Source organism: Falco cherrug, chromosome 11 (assembly GCF_023634085.1).
Source record: "Falco cherrug isolate bFalChe1 chromosome 11, bFalChe1.pri, whole genome shotgun sequence".
In the NCBI taxonomy this organism is placed as follows: Eukaryota; Metazoa; Chordata; class Aves; order Falconiformes; family Falconidae; genus Falco; species Falco cherrug.
Genome location: NC_073707.1, coordinates 5,419,232 through 5,441,231, shown reverse-complemented (window position 1 = coordinate 5,441,231; position 22,000 = coordinate 5,419,232). Strand labels below are relative to the sequence as shown.

At 49.6% G+C, this 22,000-nt stretch overlaps 1 protein-coding gene and 1 long non-coding RNA gene across 2 annotated transcripts; both read right to left on the bottom strand.

The window, feature by feature from the left end:
• Positions 1-411: 411 nt before the first annotated feature.
• TF (transferrin) lies at positions 412-15,497 on the bottom strand. Its single transcript, XM_005437143.2, has 17 exons — positions 15,159-15,497; positions 12,814-12,977; positions 12,487-12,595; positions 10,966-11,157; positions 10,626-10,761; positions 10,134-10,189; positions 8,700-8,869; positions 8,399-8,585; positions 7,161-7,315; positions 6,317-6,410; positions 5,818-5,853; positions 4,977-5,135; positions 3,783-3,927; positions 2,842-2,906; positions 2,062-2,246; positions 1,064-1,250; positions 412-652 (listed from the first exon to the last, which is right to left on the bottom strand). The coding sequence occupies exons 1-17, from the start codon at positions 15,199-15,201 to the stop codon at positions 615-617; spliced, it is 2,121 nt and encodes a 706-aa protein (XP_005437200.1). The 5' UTR covers positions 15,202-15,497; the 3' UTR covers positions 412-614.
• A 1,599-nt stretch (positions 15,498-17,096) lies between these two features.
• LOC114015330 (uncharacterized) lies at positions 17,097-21,774 on the bottom strand. The gene is made up of 3 exons (XR_003559187.2): positions 21,265-21,774; positions 19,065-19,204; positions 17,097-17,958 (listed from the first exon to the last, which is right to left on the bottom strand). It is a non-coding gene; the product is annotated as an uncharacterized LOC114015330 (long non-coding RNA).
• Positions 21,775-22,000: the final 226 nt, after the last annotated feature.

Below are 22,000 nucleotides of genomic sequence, written 5' to 3'. Positions count from 1 at the left end.
CAGCTGATATATGAGGTGGGGTGGTTTCTGTTCACACCTTCCATCTTACAACCACTGTATTTTTTTAGTTCAGTTTGTGGGTTTTTTTCCTTCTCCACCCTTCACCTTCCCTGACATAAACATTCCCCCTCTTCCTGTGTCCTAATCACACCGGGCAACTGTTATCTGCTGCGGACATAATGGGATAACTTGGGCGAAGCAAAAGCACAGATGGTACAACACATTTGTTAATTACGCTTTAGGGCATATTTAATTCATTTTGCTTTGGCAAACGTTGAAACAAATTTCTCTAATGGGCAGCAATAGCCTTAAGTGGCAATAGCCACATTGATATCTGGCACTGTCCTACGGCAAGAGGTTTGGAGGAAGGAATGGGCTTAAGGACCATTTTGAAAAATCTCAGGACACCCATTTAGATTTGAGATTTTATTTCTTGCTGTGATGGCAGCAGAGATTGGTAAAGTCTCAAACAGCCACTTTCAGAGTGATGAGGAAAGGCAGAGAAAGAAGCGAAGGCACAGGGCCCTCTGCACGTGGGTGTTCGGTGCTGAGGGCATGAGGGGAGTCATGGCCTGATGCTTCCTCCCCCTCCAGCAAGGGTCCTTCCCATCTCACTACTTGTCCTCAAGGAAGGTGCACACCTGGAGGAGATCTGAAAAGGGAAAGGACAGGGGTAACTTCAGATCCTGCCTTTGAACACTCCTGTCCCACCAGCACACACCCAGCCATGCCAACAATGTCATCACGTGGAAAATACATACAGTGCACCACAAAAAAAGTCTTAACTACAGATCACACTGAACACACACTGATGGGATGGAGGCATTCCTTTTACCATTTCCCCAAGTGCATATTTTCTAAAGGTGAGTAAAAATCTTCAATTCCCATTGATGCCAGACTTCAGTTCATCCAAGGAACTTTTAGAGAAGTGTACTGGCATCTTTATGAGTTATCCTCATTTTGCTTTAAAGAAGTGAAACGGACAGCTGCAGAAGAAACTGTCTGTGCCTGCAGAGCTAAGAAATGCGATTCACAGACTTCTTCCTGGGGCCGGTATAGTTACCTGATGGATTGCAGGTATTGAGGCTGGCAACTGAAGCATAGTATTGATCCCCAAGGAATTCCTTGTACGTTATTCCATCACGGAGTTTGACCAGGCACTTAGTCATGTCTTTAAACAGAAGGTCCTTGGTTTGAGACTCAAACATACTGAACCTGTCCTTCTCCATTCCTTTTGGTCCAAACAGGTTCTGAAATAAAGCCACAAAGAGGTTAGTGTATGTAAAAAGTAGAACGCTGGCAAGATTCAGCTCATACAAGCCTAGCTCTTAGTCCTAGCTCTTCACCATCACCCTGGGAGCCCCCAGCCAAGCTCCAGAAATTTAGGATTGCATCTTCCACCCTGTGGTTAGATGAGGGATTTCTCAGCAGGAGGCACAGTTGTGGCACAACTGTCAAAACAGCTCTTTTCCATTTTAACACGTCACTACATGCAGCACCCATCGGCAGATGCTGCCAGCAAGTCCTATGCCGTCACCACGAGTTGCAAGCAAAAGGAGCTGACTTCCCAAGCACCTTCCAGCAGACCCTGGCGGTGGAGCAAATATTAATGTTTTCAGTGTAAAATCAAACAGAGCTGGTTTAACCTGGTTACGTTTACACCAGTAGCTGTAAGACTGTGTGTGTAGGGGGTCTTCCCAGGGCTGTGCCGGACCCAGCTGGATTACGGACCAGGTACCCCAGGGGAGTTTCTGAAATGTGCCTGCAAGAGCATAGCCCAAGGAGGAGGTGATAATCTCATGTCACACAAGTATAGCATTGACAATAGCAACCGCTACGATCTGGCTGTTACCTAAAGGTGCGCTTGCTAAGGTGGCAGAGGAAAAAGAGCAGTTTGGAAGGGATGGAGGAAGGGGGAGGCTAAGGGACAAGGCTGCCACCTCATATCAGTAAGTTAAAATCTGCCACGTAGTGCTAATTCTGGAAAACTCAGAGCATCATTGCTTTAAAATGCTAACATGTTGCATAGAAACAATCCCAGAACATTCTTCCACTACTGACCTCTTGTCTCTCCAGCAGCTCGCGGACTCTTTTTGCTTTCTCAGGACGTGTGATCACAGCATGGGTAGGAACTTTGGCCAAGTGGCAGTCCCTGTAAGCCATGATATTTGCCCGTCGCCCATCAGTGCACAGCAACTCAAATTGGTCCATTTTCAGATTTTTGGCCCATTCTTCTTTGTTTTTGCCTTTAAAGAGAATTGGTTTGGAGCTTCAGAGGCCTTGTGTAGAAGAACATTAGCCTCACAACACCTAAGAAAGGCATTTGTTGCAGCCTGCGTGTGCACTGGCACTTCGAGACTTGACATGTACAAAGGAGGCTGTAAGTAAAACTCAGGAAAAGTCAGTGGGATTAATCAGATTCTTAGAGGAGGCTGGGAGATTTAGTTATGTCTCCTTCCTTGCATTTTTTCCCAAATGCTTGGAAAACTTCAACCACTGCTTTCAGAAATGTGAACCAAACTTTTAACTTTCAGGTGTGTGGGGAGCTAGAGTGCTGTGCAAAGGTGTGGAGGCAGGAGTCTGTAGTTAAGGGACAACCGGAATAATTGTGCAGCTGAAATCAAATGATAGCGGGGAAGTGTCTCTGCAAAAACGCATGGGAAGAGCCACCCTAGGCAGACAGCATGTGCTGATGCTTGAATTCCGCTCCTCCTGCAGGAGGGGTGAGATTGACAGGGTGGGCAGGTAAAGCTTGCTATTACACTCTGCACTGGGAACAAAAATAGTGCAGAGAGGGGCAGGCAGCCCTGCCAGGACCCGTGCAACAGGATAACCACATACCATCAGTGTTTTCCTCGACAATCGAATGCTTAATAAAAGCCACGTCCCCCTGCTCGACCAGGCACCTGGGAAGTACAAAGAAAGGCAAGTGACGTGATCTGCCTTTCCCCACAGCTCTGTTTCTGAACTATGTCTTATTTTGTAAAATTAATCTCTGAGGACAGCCAAGTCTAGAAGCCCTGCCGTGAATATTTTAAGGTTATGTGAGAGACAGTCTTTTAACACATTCTGGAAAAAAACCATCCTTCTCACATCTCACTGATTTGTTTTATTGTCAGAAAGAAACAGTTTGGCTAGGTTTAGAATTCACTTTGCTTTCTGCAATGCCTGCCTGCGTGCGTTAAAAGCTTTGTAGAAACCCTATCTTGCACTGAAAGGACTGCAAACCCTGAAGCAGGGTCTCTTTGCCATTAGATGTAAATGAAACAAGATTCATTCTCTTTTTAAATTCACCCCAGTACAAATTACTCAGATTTGAGCTGATATTGAGGGGGTGCAGAGGAGATGGCGCTGGGGCTGACCCCTACTGTCTGTGCTTTTAAGAGAACAGCTCATTTTAACTAAGGCAAGCAGCAGGGTTAACGAGGAGCATCCAGTGGCAGCCTTGTTTGCAGCTCCCCAACTTTTAACACTCCTCATTTGTGTTACAAGTGTAGCACCGCTGGCATGGGCCTGGCCAAAACTCTCCAGGTTTTCCTGGAGGCACCAGGACATCAGTTTTACAAAATGAGAACATGTTACACCGTTTTGCAGAAAGCTGCATAAAGAACAAACGTATAGCGTGTGTATGATATTACAGAGACATATACCTTCAGCTGTGTGATGGAGAAAAAGAGAAGGTCAGCACTGATGTGAGGCTGTACGCAGTATGTGGTCTACCCATAACCTCTGGGATTAGCCCCAGGGCACTTCAGAGGAGCTCGGGTGTTTCCACCACCTACCGGAAAGCTCCCGTATATCCGTAGTATTTCTCGTGGCTGCTGGCGATGCACTTCTCCTGATGGACGCGCCCAGAGCCCTGGCACAGTCGGCAGAGGCGGGAGTTGACGGGAGCCCCGGGAGCACAGCCCTCGCTGAAGTATTCATCTGGAGATGGGAATAGGAAAATCTCACTTTTCCTGCACTGAAAAGTTAGGTTTTCTTTCAATAATACGTTGTGGCACTGAATTTGTATTCTGTGGTCACTGGGGGCTGGAAACGGGCTGTGAGGAGGAGCCCGATTCAGTGGACAGCAGATCGCATGCATCCAGTTTCCACTGTGAAACTCGTGTCTTGTTATTATTTGTAATGAAGTGGGGCCCAGGGCTCAGTTGCAATTGGCACTGTCTCGGCATAAGAAGCAGAAGGTTTCCGCTGCAAACCACTCCAGCTCGCCCAGCGCCAGCCCTCGCAGCCGTTGTGGGTCAGCAGAGCTGCGCTGGGCAGTGATGCCAGAGCTCGGGGGCAAAAAGGGACAGCAGGAAAGGCAGGCAGGAGGGTGGAGGGGCTGGGGCTGAAATTACTAACACTGGTATCCTGTTGAGGTTAGAGATTTCCTTTTAACAATTATATCCGTAATTTGCCTTGGTCAATAATATTTCCAAATTATTTTTGTTGGACTGTGGTTCTCAGCAATTGAAAGTTGGATCTTCTGAACAGTCTGGAACACCCCAGAGCCAGCGCAGGCTTTTACCCCCCTGTTCTCAGGCAGTCAGGTCAGTCCCTTTAAGTTTCTTGAATGAAGATCAGCCCCTGTCCCCTGTTCGGCGCCCTTCCCCTCCCTTCCGAGATTCATAAACCCATCCTTTACCCACACCCCACACCCTGCACAAGCCCCAGGCCCCCTACACCTGGGGCAGCCTGTATTCCCCTTTTGGGAATACTTTTGGGGCTGCTGCAAAGGGAAAGGGAGAGACATGAAAGGAAAGCAAAGCCCCTCAAAGCAGCTGACGTGACATGTCTTACTCTGAAGCAATCAGCAACAGCTTTGCAAAACTTTGCTTCAGTGAAACCTTGAATAACAGTGTCTTCTCCATTTCCCACCGCCAAGGGGGAATCTCTGAGGCCCAAGAAACTGAAGATCAGGTGAAGGATGGGAAAACATTTTTTGCAAGCTGATTCCCAGCCTGAAGAAAGGGAAGCAAAACTCAACTCACCGAAGTTGCAGCTCCCTGTCTTGTTGTGAATCAAGCCCATGGGGATGTTCCAGCCAGCAGTTCTCCCGACAGCAGTGTGGCATGACTTCTTACCCTGCAGATTGTTCCATGTGATATCGCTATCAGCTTTCTTCACAACAGCCACAGCAAAGTAGGATGCTTTCGGAAGAAAAAATAGAAGAGAATTAAGGACCCCACCGTGCTCCCTTAGGAGAGCATCAGCTCCACTTAAGAGGGGGCACCTATGAACAGCGTAGCAGAAATACTTTGCACTTATAAATGATTTGCCAGGCAGCGGCAAAGGAAGAGTTTGCAGATGTGCTGCATCCACTCCCACCATGCTCCTGGGAAATTATTTTCCCTGACATTCCCCCGCTCCCCCCAAACTGTGATGCTTGACTATGCATGAGAACACTACAGCAAGACATAGATGATCATTTCTTATCCCCACCTGATTTCTTATCCCCTTTTTAGCAAAGGACAAGAACATTCCCTCCTGTCCCTCTTCCCATTTCTACAAAGAACAATTTCCTAACGCTACAAGCCAGCACCTTCTGTGCTGCGTGCAGCCCTGGCACCATTATGGTGTGACTGTGCTCCAGACAGCAGCAACTAAGCATGTATCTCTGCCACTACCACATGCTTTGCCTTGGTATCTGCTTGCAGACCCAGACTTCCCCTCTGTCAACCAAATTTGCCTCCCAGATTTTTAACATCTACATTGGACACAGTGGCTCTTTGTGCAGAGACTGGCCATGGATTCTCCTCTCATGACTGCATGTATATTTTTCTACTTATAGACATCTGAGCTGTTTTCTGTCCCTCTGTTGGCAGAAATTACCTGGTTCTCCTTCCGCTTTGCTGCATTGACTGTCATCTGTGTGAGGGAAAAAGAAGAAGGTATTAGATAAAAGATAGGGCAAATCTAAAAAAGGATCAAGCTCACTAATTTCTGGAGAAACTTCATTCTAGAAGTGACTATTTCAGGTATCAATTTGTGCATCAACAGAACAAAGCACAGCCTCTATCTGCTCCTCTGAGTTAAAACGAGTAGTTTTACCAAGGCCAGTGCCAAAGGACAGGGACATCATGATTAAAATGAAGAAGACAGGAGCTGGAGGCTGTGCTCCTGACTGTCGATGCCCACTCTCCCAGGGCTGTTCCACTCTTGTGGAAGGAAGAGGCGTGCAGCGCTGAGCAGAGCTGCCTCAGAGCACCATGTGTTTTCTGCAGGAGGTAGCGCTGAGGCTGCTTTCTAGATTTCAGAATGAAACCAGTGCTTTTGCACCAGCCTGTCCCCTACCACCTGGAGCTGGAGGGGCAGCCCGGGCTGTGCTTACCCTCATAGCTTTCTCCCATCACTGGCACCAAGCCACACACACCAGCAGTGTAGACAAAACCTCCGTCTAAGCTGATAGCATCTGCTTCACCTTTCTGCAATGAAAACGGCACAGCAGTGAAATGATGCTGTATGTCCCCAGACCAGAGCTTTTCAGAAATCAGATTGTAAAAGAAGCGCTTGATGTAAGGGAGGAGGGCTTGGGGCTAAGCAGACATGAGAGGCCATCCCTTAGCATACGGACAGACGAGGTCTTGCTGGTGCAAACAGAGGGAGTTTGGAAATTATCGCTTCTGTGCACTTGTAACCACCTCCAGCAGCAGCAGCTCTCCTCCCCAGACACTTGCAGGCTCAGGCATGTGTCTCTCCTAGCCTGCTTCCCTGCCAAACAGAATTCCTTCTCTCACCTGTCCTTTCAGGTTGTGCAGTCTTCATGGTACCGACCCAGCCACCCGAGCTGCCACCAGCATACTCATCTAGGCTATGGAGTCACTCCACTTCTAAACAGGCAACTGTTTTTCTCTGCATTTTACGAAATCTGTGTTTTGCCTTCCTTTTCCAAGTAAAAAGTTACCTCATGCCAGAAAATTGCTTTTTATTTAGGAAACCTCAAAAAAGAACGCTGTCCAATAAATTATTTTTTTAAACATTTCATCAGTGAAAAACTAGTCAAGACTTTTCCCTGTGATGAGGTTGATTTCTGCCCACAGGTGTTTCCCACAAAGCTCCCAGTATTGTATTTTAAAATCTATCCCCCCTCCACCCCATCTAGTCCCAGGCTGAAAGAAGCAACACTGCTCTCCATCAGAAAGGTACACAGGGAGAAGAAAAGGAAAAAAACGTACCATGATCTTAATAATGCAGTCCTTGGTGTTGTCTGCCACAGTGCACTCCACATCCCCGTTGCTCACCACACTCCAGAGGTCACACTTGCTCTTCTCATTCTTGCCTACCGCACACCACCGTGTCTTGTTTTCCCTGCGGTTGGAGTTCAACTGATCTGTAAAACCAGAAGAGGAAAAACCAGGGTAAGCCTGGAGCCCTGCTAACAACACGGCTACTGACAGGCTGCTTTCTGCGTGCGTGGGACTCAGCCGTGAAACCATCTGTACACACCAACCTGCTGCCGCTCGGTGCAAGCCGTTCTTGTTTAATAAGCCCTGAGCTGGTGTGAATAGAAGGGATGATTCTCAAGCTGAAGGATGCTCAAAAATCAATTTATAGGTCAGAAGGGAGAATTTCTGCATAGCAAGCCATTCACCCATATTTGTGTTAGCTAAAACATTGCAACCACTAAACCACCCTGTGTTAATAGTACTTGGTATTGCTGCCTGTAACACATTCCGCATTCCTCCAGACCTCACAGCCCACACAACCATGAGACTAAGACCAGACCCAGCTGGAAAAATACAACCTAGTTACATTTCTGTAACTGTATTCTGTAATAAAGTGGGGTTTGAATAACCTGTTTTGACAACATGGAGTCCATGCATCCCCTTCCATACATGCCATAGCCGCTGAGCCTACCACAGAGATCTCTGAGCAACGATACATTTTAAGTGGGTTTCAGAAGTCATTTGTGGGGTGATTGACTCTCAGAAAGCCAGCTGGGACGTCGGTAAATGCCTGGTGACTCTAGATGGAAATAAAGGGCACCATTTCCCTCCAGTGGCCAATACTGGACCTGGTGCCCCAGGATGTTCCTTCCTCTTACATCCCAGAAATGGGGTTTATTAGCAGCAGTTTTGACCATGCCCAATCTCTGCTGCCAGCTGAATAGCCATGGGCAATTTTTGTTGTAATCATGGTGAAGGGACATGGGGTAGAGTGTGTGTAAATTATGTACCTTTGTTGGTGTGATGATGACGTTATTTGACTTTAGAATCAACAGATTCCTCCTGTTGATGTGAGTTTTGTGAAGATTGTGTGATTTTAATAATACCTTTCACAGCAAATATTTTGCAGAGGATGCTGTCTGTGTTTGAAAAAATCATGTTCCTTTTGCCCAGACAAATCCATTGATCCCATCATCTCTTCAATGCAGGTCACGCTGACGCAACGTTAGTGTTTCCTGGCTGCCTACCTTTCTGAAGGCTCTGGATGGCACTGTAGTACTCAAAGCCCAGGTAGAGCTGAGAATCCATTAGCAATGGGATACGCTTCAGCTGTATAGCAGAGTCTTTGAAAAGCAGGTCTTTGAGGCTTGGGTCCTTCTTGCCAGGTGGCCCAAAGAGATGGAAGGTGCTGGTTGTACCCACGCCAAATTTTTCCTGCCACGAGGGAAAAATAATCAGCAACTACCAAAGCTCTTGGAAAGCTGGAGAAAGCAAGCAAAACCAGAGGACTGAAGAGGGGATGCTAGGGGAAGGAGAGCTTGACGATACCTGTGCTTTTGAGAGAAAGCTCCAGATATCATCAACCTTGCTATCATCTCGAGCCACAACAGCATGAGCAGGTACCCTGGCCCAGTGACAGTCTTTGTAGTTGTCTACAGGCTGACGGCTGCCATCCAGACACAGGAGCTCATAATCATCCTTCTCGCCCGGGGCATTTTCTGGAGGAAGGGAAGAACCATGAGTTGCGTCACCACAAAGACAGCACAAAAAAAGCCAGCTTGGGGCAGCTGGAATTTATTTTTTCTGAGGCTCAGAGGAGAATTCTTTGCAGAAGATAGGTTGCATGCAATGGCAGTGGGGTCACTGTGGTCATAGGAAGGGAATGCGGAAAGGCTACATGTGCCTCTGCCTCTGTCATAACTAACCCAGCAGTCAGAGGATTTGTGTGGCAGCAGCGCCTAGACATCCAGACAGGTACAAATGCATACAAACAGATACACAAACAGCATGCAAATGAATTGAGCAGGTCAGGAGCCGCGCATGGTCTGTGAAGGCTGGTAGGCAGCCAATGTCAAGGCTGAAAATAGAACCCAGGTCCAAGATCAGAGGGTTACAGGAGAATTCAGGTGGGAAGGGACCTCTGAAGATCTCTGGCCCAAGCCCATACTCAAAGCAGGGGCAAACCGGATTGCTCCAGGTGGATCTTGAAAACCCAGCTGTCGTGAGCAACCTGCGCCACTACTTGCATGTCCTTAAGAGGAAAAAATTTCCCCTTGTATCTGGTCCAGACCTCTCTTATGTCAACTTATGATTATAGTTTCTCATCTTTCCACTGTCCATCTCTGCAAAGATCTTGGCTCCACCCTGCTAGCCTCCTGGTAGGTACAGGCAGGCTGCTCTGAGGTCCCCCCAAAGCCATCTCTTCCCCAGGCTGATCAAGCCCACCCCACTGAGCATCTCCTTGCAGGACAAGTGTCCCTGCCCCATGACCATCTTGGTGGCTTCCACTGAGCTCACTGCAGATCCTAGGCATGCCAAGCCATCTTCCACCTCCAAGAAGTGCAGAGTTAATGAACTCTTGTTGTGGGCTGAATTCCGTCCCAAATCCCTCCTAGAGGAATGGGTGAGTGTAATTATCTACACAGTTGCTCGCCCTGTGTTTGTTGGCTCTGCGATTACGTTACAGCTGGCTCTTGAGATACAGCACCAATGATAATACCACTGAACTTAAATCAAGCAGGTTTTCCTTCTTCAAAGAAGAACCTCAAAGAAGAAAAAGTGGACCCCACCATAATCATATTTCTCAGTAACAAGGATGAGTCAGTCCACAGTGTGCAAAACATGTTTCTAGAGATGAAAGAAGAGGTTTGGGGCAAACCTGGAGAGGAATGAAAGCCTGCACAGGGCAGACTAATTGCAGGATGGAATGGCAGTGAGAGGTTGGACTAGAAAGGAGAGAAACAAGTGATCTTGCAGGCCTACCTTGAACAGTTGTGTGTTTCACGAAAGCCACATCTCCTTTTCCATCTTTCAGACAGCTGCAGGTGGGAGGAACAGAAGAGATGTTAAAAAAACAGACATTGTGGCTCCCTGTCTCCTGTTTCAGCCGATTACTTCAGCACAAATTGCAACTGTTGAGCAGTGGTCTTCCCCCCAGAAAAGCTATGCTGGCAGGGAAGGAAATGTCATGACAGAGAAGTAACGCTCAAGAAGCCCCGTTAGACTTAGCACAATGTTAATGATGTGTCTTCTTAAGTCTGGTCAAAACCACACAGCCCATCTGCCTCTCTCATCTCCCGCTAGCTGCCTGTGAGTTATTACTAATCAGATCTTTAATTAGCAGCACTCCCAGTTGTTCTATAAATTCAGTCTCCTCAGGACACCTGATTGCAACACAGCCTTCCCTGGTATAACAAAAATGTGCATGTGTCAGGGCTAGAACATTTCCCCAAAGGAAAAATAACGTTCACTCACTGAAAAGCTCCAGAATAACCAGAATAAGGCGCTGTGCGGGAGCATTTGGTTTTGGAGTCCCCCTTGCACTGACGGCACAGTTTTTGTTCAGTGGTGGCACCAGGCACACAGCTGGCAGAGAAAAAATTGGCCACAGCTATGGATAAGAAAGAAGCAATAGTTAGTCTAAAATTCATTTTTACAAGCACCTGGAAGGGAGGCGATGCACAAAGACTGTCAATGACTTGACTGCTCTGCAAGCCACCTCTGGACCTCCACAGGAGATCGGCTAACCACGCTTTCAGCGTTCCACCACCCCAGCTTCACTTCAACTCATTGATCTCACCGTTTCCCACCTCACCTTGCTCAATGGAGCCGGAGTCTTTGCCATCCCACTTGATGTCTCCCCGGTGGAGGAGTGTCCCAATCGGGATGTTCCAGCCAGCGGACCTGCCCAGGCCCGTGTGGCAGGAGGTCTTGCCCTGCAGGTCATTTATCGTGAAGCCTGTTCCTTTCTTCACGACAGCCACAGCGTAGTAGCTGGTTGTGGAGCCTGCAGTGCAGGAGAAAGAAGGACTCAGGAACATTTCAAATCCTGACAACCCCCCAGTTTCAGAGAATAAAGTGCTGCACTTCCAAATAATTAGCAAGTTTGCTTGAACACTCATGATCTTCCCATTTTCTTAAGGGTGAGCTACACTGCCAATATCTAACCAACGCTGAGCGCTACAATTTGGAATGGTAAGTGACCTGAAAATACAACCACGTGCAAAATGCTTTGCCCCTGGGCAGACATTAGACACGCCTGTAGTTTTGTAAGGTTGCTTCAGCAAGCCTTTTTGGCAAGTCTTTTCTTAAATGTCATTGCCCGCTGAAGCATACATGTAAGCCTTGTGAGACTGAAATTCCACATTTAGTCTTTAAAATTATATCTAGTCCATCACATGCTATGTATGAATAAATGACTGAGTTTTAGGGGCAGTAGAGACCACAGCCTTCCATTTATTATCTGGGTGGTCTTAGCTACCATGCTGAGAATGACTCCACCGTGTTGCTTTGATCCTGAATATTGTGTACAAACAGGCTGAACTCCAGGGAATAGGTCAAAAGAGATTGGGAGCTTTGGACGTGGTGGGATTGCGTGAGGTGAGACAGACGCAAACAGGGAAATAGCATGTCTGGCTCCCAAGAGAAAGACAGGAGAGACGAAGGAAGGTACAGAGAGTGAGCAGAGGTGGGGCAACGGAGCTAACTCTTATCAGAAAGGATTGCTGCAGAGCTCTTTTTATGCTTCTCTTCTTTTTGCTGTGCATTGCCTGCACCTCTTAGCTCAGTAATCTCAACTGCGTGTTCCTCCACAACCACTAATTGCATTGCTGTTGCCTCTTCTGCCTTTTTTTGCCTTGATGACTGCGCAGGAAGATACACAGGTTCTCTGTGCTGTCTAGCTCAGTGTTTTATCTGTGTAGTTCAAGGTCACTGAAAGCAGAAGATCTCTGGGACCAGCACAATTTTTATGCCGTGCTTCATGAGAACCATGTTTTCTGCTCATGGTGCTCTCCTCCCATGGCCACTTCATCATCACAGGATCAGTGACTTTCATTGCAGCTAACGTCATAACTGGGGCTCTGGCTCTGCCCCTTGCCACTGCAGTGACTCTGTGGCCATGGGTGATGGTTCACATATTGGTGTAACTGCCCCCCACCCCTTCCCCTCTGGGACCTGGAAGCCAGGGGCACTATTTCAGACAGAAGATTGTTGGGATCTTCTGGGGACAAAAGACCCAACAGAAATAATGTGGCAGCTCTGTGTGGAAAGGGTGGCCTTTGCACTATCAGTTTGTCACCACCACTTGGCTTAAAAATATTGCATGAAAATGTACCTCCATTTTGTTCATAGACCTCAGCAACAATGGGCTTCAGCTTGTAGGGGGCAAGGCCTGCCTCAAAAACTTGACCACCATCCAAGCTGATGGCATCTGCTTCATTATTCTAAACAGCAAAGAGACTTCAGTCAATAAACAAAGAGCAGGAACACATGAGAAATAATACTTCCCCAAGTCCCTCCTGCATCCCTGTGGGTGAGTCCTTCTCTACAGGGGGACCACAGGTAACAACCAGTGACCCAAAGGAAACTCCAACCTTCCCCAGGTGTAATGAGCTGCCGAAACCTCCTCAGTGCCCAGCACAGATATTTGCTGCCCACTCACCGAAATGGCTTTTATGCAGTCGAGGTACGTTGCTTTCTGCAGGCAGCTCAATGCAATACTCTCTTGTTGCATGTGGTCCCTTAGGCTGTGGCATTTGTTTGTTTCTGCTGAGGATATTGTGCACCATTTGATGCTTGCCTTGGGGGGAGCAGCAAAACACAGAGCTGTAGAAAGAACCAGAAATGAATAGTTTCAAAGAGGTAGAAATGCATCAATCGGAGAGAAACAGCATCTCTGTGAATAAAAGATCTCCGGTTCCGTGCAGTCATGGCCTCGGGTGATGGCCAGGTGCAGGACCTCTGTTGCGCATCTCCTAAGTCATGCAGGAAGGTAATTTCTTTCTAGCCTGGCATGTGCCCCTGCAGGAACGCCTGGGAGGATCATTCCTGTCCCTGGGTAACGGATGTCCTGCACAACATTGTGGATCAAGCAGCCTAAGCTCACAGCAACATCCACAGGAGTAGGAGAACAAATCTACATGCTTCAACAGAAATCAGACTCAAAACTGCAAAAATGGACAGAAAAGGCGGTCCACTGAAGCAGCGCCTTTGCAAATAACCCCCAGGAGAGCAGCTCTGACCTGGCCAGACTATATTCAGTACATTGCCACACATGACCTCCTTGGCAGCTAGATGATTTGATATATTTAACTGCCTCTTTATATCTCACCTCTTCCAACTACACCCAGTAACAGAGATGTCATACCAGCACCACAGTCCTCTCTTCTAAGAGTCCCCCAACCAGTAAATGCAGCTGACTGACTGCTCTGGGAGACAGGAGCAAAACAAAGACCTCCGGTGGACACAGACTCAAACAAAGACCTCAGGTGGACACCGACTCATGCCTCCTTCAGCAACCTGAACACCAGAAATACTGGAAACTCGCAGTTACGGTACCTGGCCAGCCTGTGCTGGCCACCTCCCCTGAGCTCTGCCCCTTCCTGGCAAGACTGCGCAGACCAAGAGGCTGGATGCACAGCTTCCTCCCTCCAAACCCTTGATGGCACATTTCATTCAAACATCTCCAGATTAAGCTGTGCCATTTCCATTTTGTCTTTCACCTCTGAAATATTCTGTAAAGAGAATTTTGATTTTTGAGCCATAACTCTGCCAGCAGACGCCTCCCTTCCTCCCAGTGAAGGGGCTGAATTTGGCCGCAGGCAGAATCCTTAGCCTTAATTGCTACTGCCATCATCTACCTTTTTCAAGTCTTGGCTGCACAAAGCCATGGTTACCTTAATCTACTGCTGGCAACCATCCTGCCCTGGGGAGTGGCTGGATGGGGACCTCCTGAGGGAGTCAGCCCAGCTGCACCAGTAAACACTTGGAAGGCAATGGGAGCCCAAGTGCCACGGCCTCTGCTGCAGAGCTTTTGGGCAACCTCTTGGCTTCTTCCATGCAGGGGAGGAGGAGGGACTCTTCACCGTTCATAAGACATCATTATGTTCTCAAGGTGCTCAAAGACATTCCAGTGCCAGTGACACAGGGAGCATTTCCCACCAGAGGACATTAATCACCACCACACTCGATGGGGGGGTCAGGAGACACCTGCTGCTTACTCCAAGCAGGGCACCCCTCTTTCCCTTTCCAGGCAGCCGCCCCCCGGTCAAGTGTAGACAGCAGCAAGCTCCTTGCCGTGGCTACCTGCCCATAGCCTGCCAAAACTGTGAGCAGGGAGAGAGGAGAGAAATAATTGCTTCAAGCAGAGACAGCTCTGCAGCAGCACAATTTAGGCATAAAATACACAGGAGCCCGAGCAAAGTGCAGCTGCAGCAGCAGGACAGAGCAGTACAGGAGCAGAGGGGGGAGCGTGTGGATCCTGTCGTTATTTAAGCTCTTTTTTATTGTCACTGCCTTCAAGTTTAGCCCAACACACATGCAGGCTTGGCAGGCAGCTCTTGCTCTAGTTTCTCCCTCCTGGCTGAACGCTTGCTCCTCTCCCTGCACAGCAGATGCCTGCAGGATGATTTTTCCCTTTGCCCCACAACAGCAGGAGTGCGGAGCCTCTCCCCAGCAGTCCGCTCCCGGAGGTGGGTGCTGAGCATCCCGTCTCCTTGCCAGCCGGGTGCTCAGAGGCTTGCTGTGGGCAGCTGTAGACCTCCCTCCAGCCTCCACGGGCTGGCCCAAGGAAAAACCTGCTGTCATTAATGCTCAAAACACCATGCTTGTTGACAGAGATCCTCAGCTGCCAAAGCAAGCATCGCTTTCTGTCCTGGCTTTTACTTAACAGCTGCCTGGGTCTGGCACATGCTGCATCTAAACCAGCCTTGTCTAGGGGGAACGCCTGGGGTCCTGGGAGGCTTTGACTCTTCCTTTCCCCCAAAACTGCTTTCAGCAGACACTTACCCACTATCCCGAAGGACAGCACAGTGGAGAGTATGAGTTTCATACTTGAGCAGGGAGTCAGGTGCCGAGGAGGGGGTGCAGCAGCCTTGGTCACAGACTGTCCCCTCCAGGTCTGTGATGGCTCTGGAACTGCTTTCTCTCTCTTTTATAGAGGAACAGCCCTGGCGGTGTTTGCAGAAGCAATGACCTAACACTGTTTGTCCTTCCTTGTTTCTCAATAGCTCCTAAATCGCCCCCCTCTCAGGGTCAGCCCATTTTTAGGAAGCCTTTCACTTTGGCACTGAACCCCTCTGCAGGCAGGAGTCAGAGCAGGGCAAGGTGCTTTTCATTTTACAAGGGGCTTCAAATGGAAAATTCCCAAGTTGTGACATTTGAATTCCCCTGCGGGCTGAAACACCACAGGAGAGGCTGTTTTCTTTGTGCTAGACACCCCCTGCCTTGCCCAGCCTAATCTCAGAAAGTCCCTGCTGGATCCAGCCCTGAGTTTTGCACATTTGCCAGTAACTGCTGCTCTCATGCCCATCGCCCTTTGGCTTGCAGCGCCCTGAGTGCCTGTCCACTCCCTTGCGCTCTCTTGGCAATGGCAATGGGGTTGAAAGGCAGTTAATGATCCTTACACATGATCTGGCAAGCTCCTTGCACAGGCAAAGAAACTCAATGACAGTGACCAGACAGCTCGGTAAGTGCCCTGCAGCCTGAAGGAAACATCACGCTGCATCTTTGCCAAGTTCTTGGGATGAACCTGGGAAGAAATGCTGAAATTAGCAGTCACCCTCCTCCCCCTTCCTCTCTAAAACCTCTCCATCCAATTGTATCACTCCTGATTTATCTCCCTGCAGCCAGGACAACTGGGGCAAGGCTCAATTTATGAAGATTTGCCTTCATGATGCTGTCCCTGGCTCAGTGTCCCAACTTTTGCTGCAGGCTACAAGACCAGCTTCAGGTTGACTTTGGTATGTGCACACTAAATGAGAGCCCCTGCACCACATCGGCTAGCCCACTAGACCTAGCAGCATCCCTAGACAGCAGGGACGCCCACCATGTCTGCCTGACACAAGCTACAAGAGTGCTGTAGGAAGCCCGGCAGCGAGGTCCAGCTCCCAGGCTTGCCCTCAAGAACACCAACCTCCCTGTGTGATCTGGGTGTCCTGCCCAGGTCCTTCCTCCCCTGTCGCCTGCAGCCCCCGCACGGCAGCGCCGCGGGTTTGCCCACAGCACGGTCCTGGCGGAGGTTGGCTGGAGGCTCCCTGGGCTGGCTCTTCTCCATCCTCCCAGCAGTCTCAGAGCAAAGCAGCAACACGCAGGGGGGGTGGGGGTGGCCAGAGTGACTTCAGTGCAGGTGGGAGCCCAGTGTCAGGTGAAGGGTATGGCTCTACAAAGTGACCCAGGGGAGGGGGCTGCTGGCCTTCTACAGTGACCACCTCCACTGTGGCACCTGCCCTACCTGTGACTGGCTGCTGGAGGTCCCTGCAGGCTGAGTGAGAGGCACTCACGGCCGTGCTGGTTATAAAAAATCACTTTTAGCAGTTCCTTCAGCACAGCTTGTTCCTCTTCCTCATCCCTTCATCCCCTGCTTTCCCAGAAGAGCAGCACTTGTGGTGTCCAGAGCATCTCCAAACACACTGCAACTGCGGGGGGACTGACTTGCTCCTACCACAAGCCTTCCTTCCCTTTTAAAAGATCTCCCATTCGTATTTACTCCAGCAAACTGTAACCCTCCAAGGTCTTCCTCCACCGAGACATGTAGATGCCACTGAAATCCATCCCCAGCTCCCCATGGGTCTTCCCAATCCTTACATTGCTCAGAGTAGCCTTAGCAATGTCCCCATCCATGGGAAGAAGAGGCACAAGGGCTCACAGGAGGCTGTCCCACACACTCCTTCCATAGCTTTTTACTGATTTGTTAAAAAATGTGGCTTCTAATAGATAACCTCAGAGAGCCTAGAAATTGCAGTGCCACTGAAACACCAAAGACGTATGAGCACATAAATAATGGTGAAAGTATCTGGGCATCTTAACTCCACAAATGAAGTAGCTACAATGCTATCCAGAGCAGATAAAGGTATTTTTGCCACATGACAGATGAAGGGGAAAGGCTCAGAAGAAAGTTTGGAAAACATAAAGGATCTGTCCAAGCAACAGAAGAGCAGTTGCTGGAAGAGCCCGATGCTACCTTGCCTTCTGCACATGGTTCCCAGCCTTTTTTCCATGGACCACCCACTGCTCCTTTCTCTTCCCTCAAGTCACACCTGCACCCCCAATGCACTCTCTGTATCTGCCAAGGGGATGTCTGTGACGTGATGGGTAGTTTTCACTCCACACCTCTTTCCCTTTTGTCCTCCCAGATGGCATCAGGGCAAATCCAGGGGTGAAGGAAGAGGCTTGGATTGCAATAGGTTTTACTGCTTACCTCTTGTCCTCCAGCCGTTACCAGTAACCTCCTGGATTTCCAGATGTCCAGCCACTAGTCATCTGGAACGTCACCAGCTACATACAGACCAGCTTCTATACATCCTTTTGATGCTGTCAAATTCTACCTTTCTCCATGATGGATTTCCATTCATCTCCTGGTGTGTGTCCATCTCATGGCTGCTCCTTCAGTAGCTCTGCCTCCTGCAGCCATGATCTGCTGTTCCACCCTGCCGCAGAGCAGCGCTGGGGAGAGGAAACTCTTCCAACACACAGCTTGGCTTGGAGGTACCCAACGGCAGAAGCACAGCAGATTGGTGATGTGTCCTCTAAGCCACCTGGGCTTGAAGGTCCAGCCCTCGATCTCCAAAGGACCCAACAGGCCTCCTTTCTGAGGAGTGCATCCCATCAAGGGAAGCCTTGGATAGAAAAAACCAGACTATTCTGGGTGGCCTCCAGCTGCAAAATGCCTTCCTTTTGGAGTCCAGGAAGGAGAAACTTATTGGTGCAACCAAATTCTTCCCCTGAATGTCTATCAGACAGCTACTTTTCCAAATTTTGCGTTAGAGAATGCACGCTTCTTCACTCATTGGGTCCTCTCTCTCACTAAATACATGCACATGCTTCTACAAGTTCTAATTAGATCCATACCGCACTGCCTGGGTGCACGTTTTTGAGCAAAAAGAGGGCTCCTCCCATGCCCAAATGCATGTATCTGGCTGACTAAGCTGAGATTGAACCACGAAGGCCAGTTCCTACCAACGATGGAATTTTTTGTTGTCTGTCGAGGTAAGAGGTCAATGCTCTGGCTCATGCAGGCAGGGGCAGCTTTGCCTAGAAAGGACAGAGCTAAACCAGTGCCTCTCAGACTTTGTCCTTTATCCAGAAAGAAGCATCAAGCCTTCTATAGTGTGTGTACATCTTCACGAAATTAGCTGAATTATTATTACACATCACAAGTTCGTCGTATTGCAACACTACAGATCATGGCTGTTCTGTTTTCAGAAGAGGATGCTGCTAAAAATTACGTAAATGATGAAGAAATACAAATTAGCACACCCTCTGACCAACCACGGGTCACTGGTGATGCATAAACACATCTGAAGCCCAAGGAAAGAACAGGGCTCAGCCCCACTCTTAAGTAAAATTGAGGTTAAAATAATACTGCTTATTTTTAAATCTCCCTAATTACTGCAACCCTATATGTGTACGCTGTGGTTTGTGGCTGAGGCGAGGCTGGACTGGAGCATTGGTTGTGGCCTAAGGAAAGGACGTTTGTTGTAATTGGGCTAGGATAAAGTTAGAACTGGCACGGCTGTGCGGGCTCGGCTTTATCGCAGTGCTGGCTGCTCATCACGGCAGAGCGTGTCCTGCAGCCAACGCAGCTGAGCGGCGGCTGGAGCCAAGCTCTGGCTGTGCGTCCGTGTGGGGAAACATTAACCAGGGAGAGGGAAAGCTGCAGTCAAGGCACCGTACCGATGCAGGCATCTCACTCACCTCTTCGGAGCAGTTACTTCTGTAGAGGTGCTTCTACCCAGCAGCAGAGGCCTTTGGAGCTAATGCTGTTCCCAGGGGTCACCAGGCTGGAAACTGTGATGAGGACCCAGATCACCTTGAGATGTTAAGGAGAAAAAGCACTGGAAAAGAAAGGAAAAGGAAAAAAAGGAATCAATAGAACCTCTAGGAGGGATGGGATGAGGGCAGAGGGCAATATACACCCACCAGGACTTTGGGTTTGTCCAGAGACTTGGCTTGTTTTCCTCTAGAAATGGGAATTTCTAGTTTGCGGCTGGGAGAAGGCTGGAGTCTGCCCACAACAAGGATGTCAGCGTGGTCAGCCACAAAAGCTGGGCTCAGGTTCTTGTCCTGGCCTGGCCCACAGGTCACGCTGCAGCAGGTGAAGGCAAGAAGAGCAGCCTAATGGGAACCCATTTTCCCAGACCATCTTCCCTGCTCCTCTATCGATAGCCCGGGGTGGACGCCAGACTGATGCTGGCCCTCAGCTGGCGGCGGTGTTCATCTCGGGAGACGATGATGGTGGGTGGTGAATGGATGTAGAGCAGCCCTGCGGAGAAGGACTTGGGGATGCTGGTGGCTGACAAACTGGACATGAACTTGCACTGTGCAATCGCAGCCCAGAGAGCCACCTGTATCCTGGGCTGCATCCAAAGCAGCGTGGCCAGCGGCCGAGGGAGGGGATTCTGCCCCTCTGCTCCCCTCTGGTGAGACTGCCCGGGGGTGCTTCATCCAGCTCTGGGGTCCCCAGGAAAAGACAGGCATGGACTTGTTACAGCCAGTTCAGAGGGGCACAAAGATCATCAGAGGGCTCAACGCCACTGCTATGGAGACAGGCTGGAAGCGGTGGTGGTGTTCAGCCTGGAGAAGAGAAGGCTCCAGGGAGACCTTGCTGTGGCCTTTTGATATATAAAGGGGGGTTATAGAAAGATGGAGAGAGACTTTTTACCAGGGTCTGTAGTGACAGGACAAGGGGAATGGTTTGAAACTGTAAGAGGGGAGATTTAGATTAATATAAGGAAGAAATTAATTAATTACAACGAGGGCGGCGAGGCGCTGGCACAGGCTGCCCCGAGCAGCTGTGGGTGCCCCATCCCTGGCAGCGCCCAGGGCCAGGCTGGACGGGGCTGGGAGCAACCTGGGCTGGTGGGGGGTGTCCCTGCCCGTGGCAGGGGCCATGGACTAGATGGTCTTTAAAGGTTCTTTCCAACCCAAACCTTCTGTGACTTAGTTCAGGAGGGGCAGGGACAAATCAGGGGGCTTCTGCAGGGATGGCTTACCTGGCACCTGGGGGAACCCCAGCCTCCTGCCTGATGCCAGGTCTCTCCTGGAAGAGGGGATCGCTCATCCCTTGGTGCCCGGCTCAGCATGGGGCTGGCAGCAGCTGTAAGCTGCACCCTGGCAGTGCCAGCTCTGTGACCCTGTCTGTGGATGATGGTGGACTGGGACCAGCTTGGCATTCCCTGCGGCTCCCAAGGTCTGACAGATACCTGGATAGCTGTGACAGTCTTTCCAGAAACATGCTTTCAGCCCCTGTTTGGACCTACGGGTCAAATTTGAGGCTGTGCTCCAACTCCAGAGTCATTGTGGCTAGTTTATTTTTCAGGAAATGCCACAAACCAGTTTCCCCACTCGTTAGGAGAAATATTTAGTGTCAGGTTTTGACTGTGTTGCAATATGCTGTTTTCTACCTGGAATGAGCTGAACTGGCCACTGGAAAGTGGGAGCTAGTGTTGTTTGAACCAATATTTGCTTCGAAGTATTGCATAATTTCTAAACCGCACACAGCAAACAAAGAGCTCTCTGTTAGTTTTAAGCTGCTCTTCCCAGCTCAGAGCACTAAGCCCGGCTGCAGACTGTAGCCTCTTGTCCGGAGCTGCTTACCGTGCCATGCCATTACAGGTTTGCATTTTTAGGTTGGAAAATAATGTCAGCTCGACAGCCAGGTACCAGCAGTTTGACCCTTTGTGCCTTGTACAGCAGCTCTGCAGGACAATGCCGCTGCCCTGCATCCTCCCTGTCCGCATCCCCCCTCCAGCAAATGCCAACTGGTCCAGCGTCGATGAGGAAACAGGTTTTCTTGACATCCTCTCTCAAGCAAGCCAGCACTAACGCCTCACCCGCCTCGTTGAAGTCAGCAGTGGTTTCTGCTCTGCCAGCCAACGGTCCACGCAAAACTTACCCTCTCAGATATGTAATTAGTGCTGTTCCTCCTAACGAAGGATTCCAGTTTGCTTAATTAACCCAAAGGTTAACAGGATTACCAGCAACTCTGTGCAATCTTGGGAGCTGTGATATTCCTGAAGGGCTTTTGGAAGAGAAGCCAGAAAATCATTGCTGCTGCAGACAAGCTGCAAATAGAGCAGCTGGGGCCTGATAACATTCGTCCCCGCTTCCCATGTGTTTTGCAAAGATCTGTGGGAACAAACCAGCAAATACCAGTAACTGGGAAAGAAAGAGCAAGAGTGCCAGCTGCCCTCTCTGGCCACTGTGCCCTTGGCTCCTCTCCCAGAGGACCCCCAGGTCCCATGCCAGGACATGCACCAGGTAGTTGTACAACTCCGCTGTCCACAAAATGGTTGTGTCCAGCTCCGTGGGATGTGCCAGACAGTTTCCACGGGGGCATGTGCCCACAACGAGATGCTGGACCATCCCAGAGGATGTGGCTGGGTGAGGGCAGGAGGTGGCTTATTTCCAGGAGAGGAGGGGGCTGTGGCTCACATGAGCCCCGGTGCACACGTCCAGGGACAAGGGAGTGGGGGTGTGAGTGGGGATGTTCTCCTGCAGTCACAGAGCCCAGGTCACCAGAGAGGGGATAGAGTCAAGACAAAACAGTGTCAGAGCTGGTCAAGAAGACCCCACAGTAAGTGGGGAGCAAGAGTGGGAAGCACGAGGTGCACCTGGAGGTGAGCCACAGC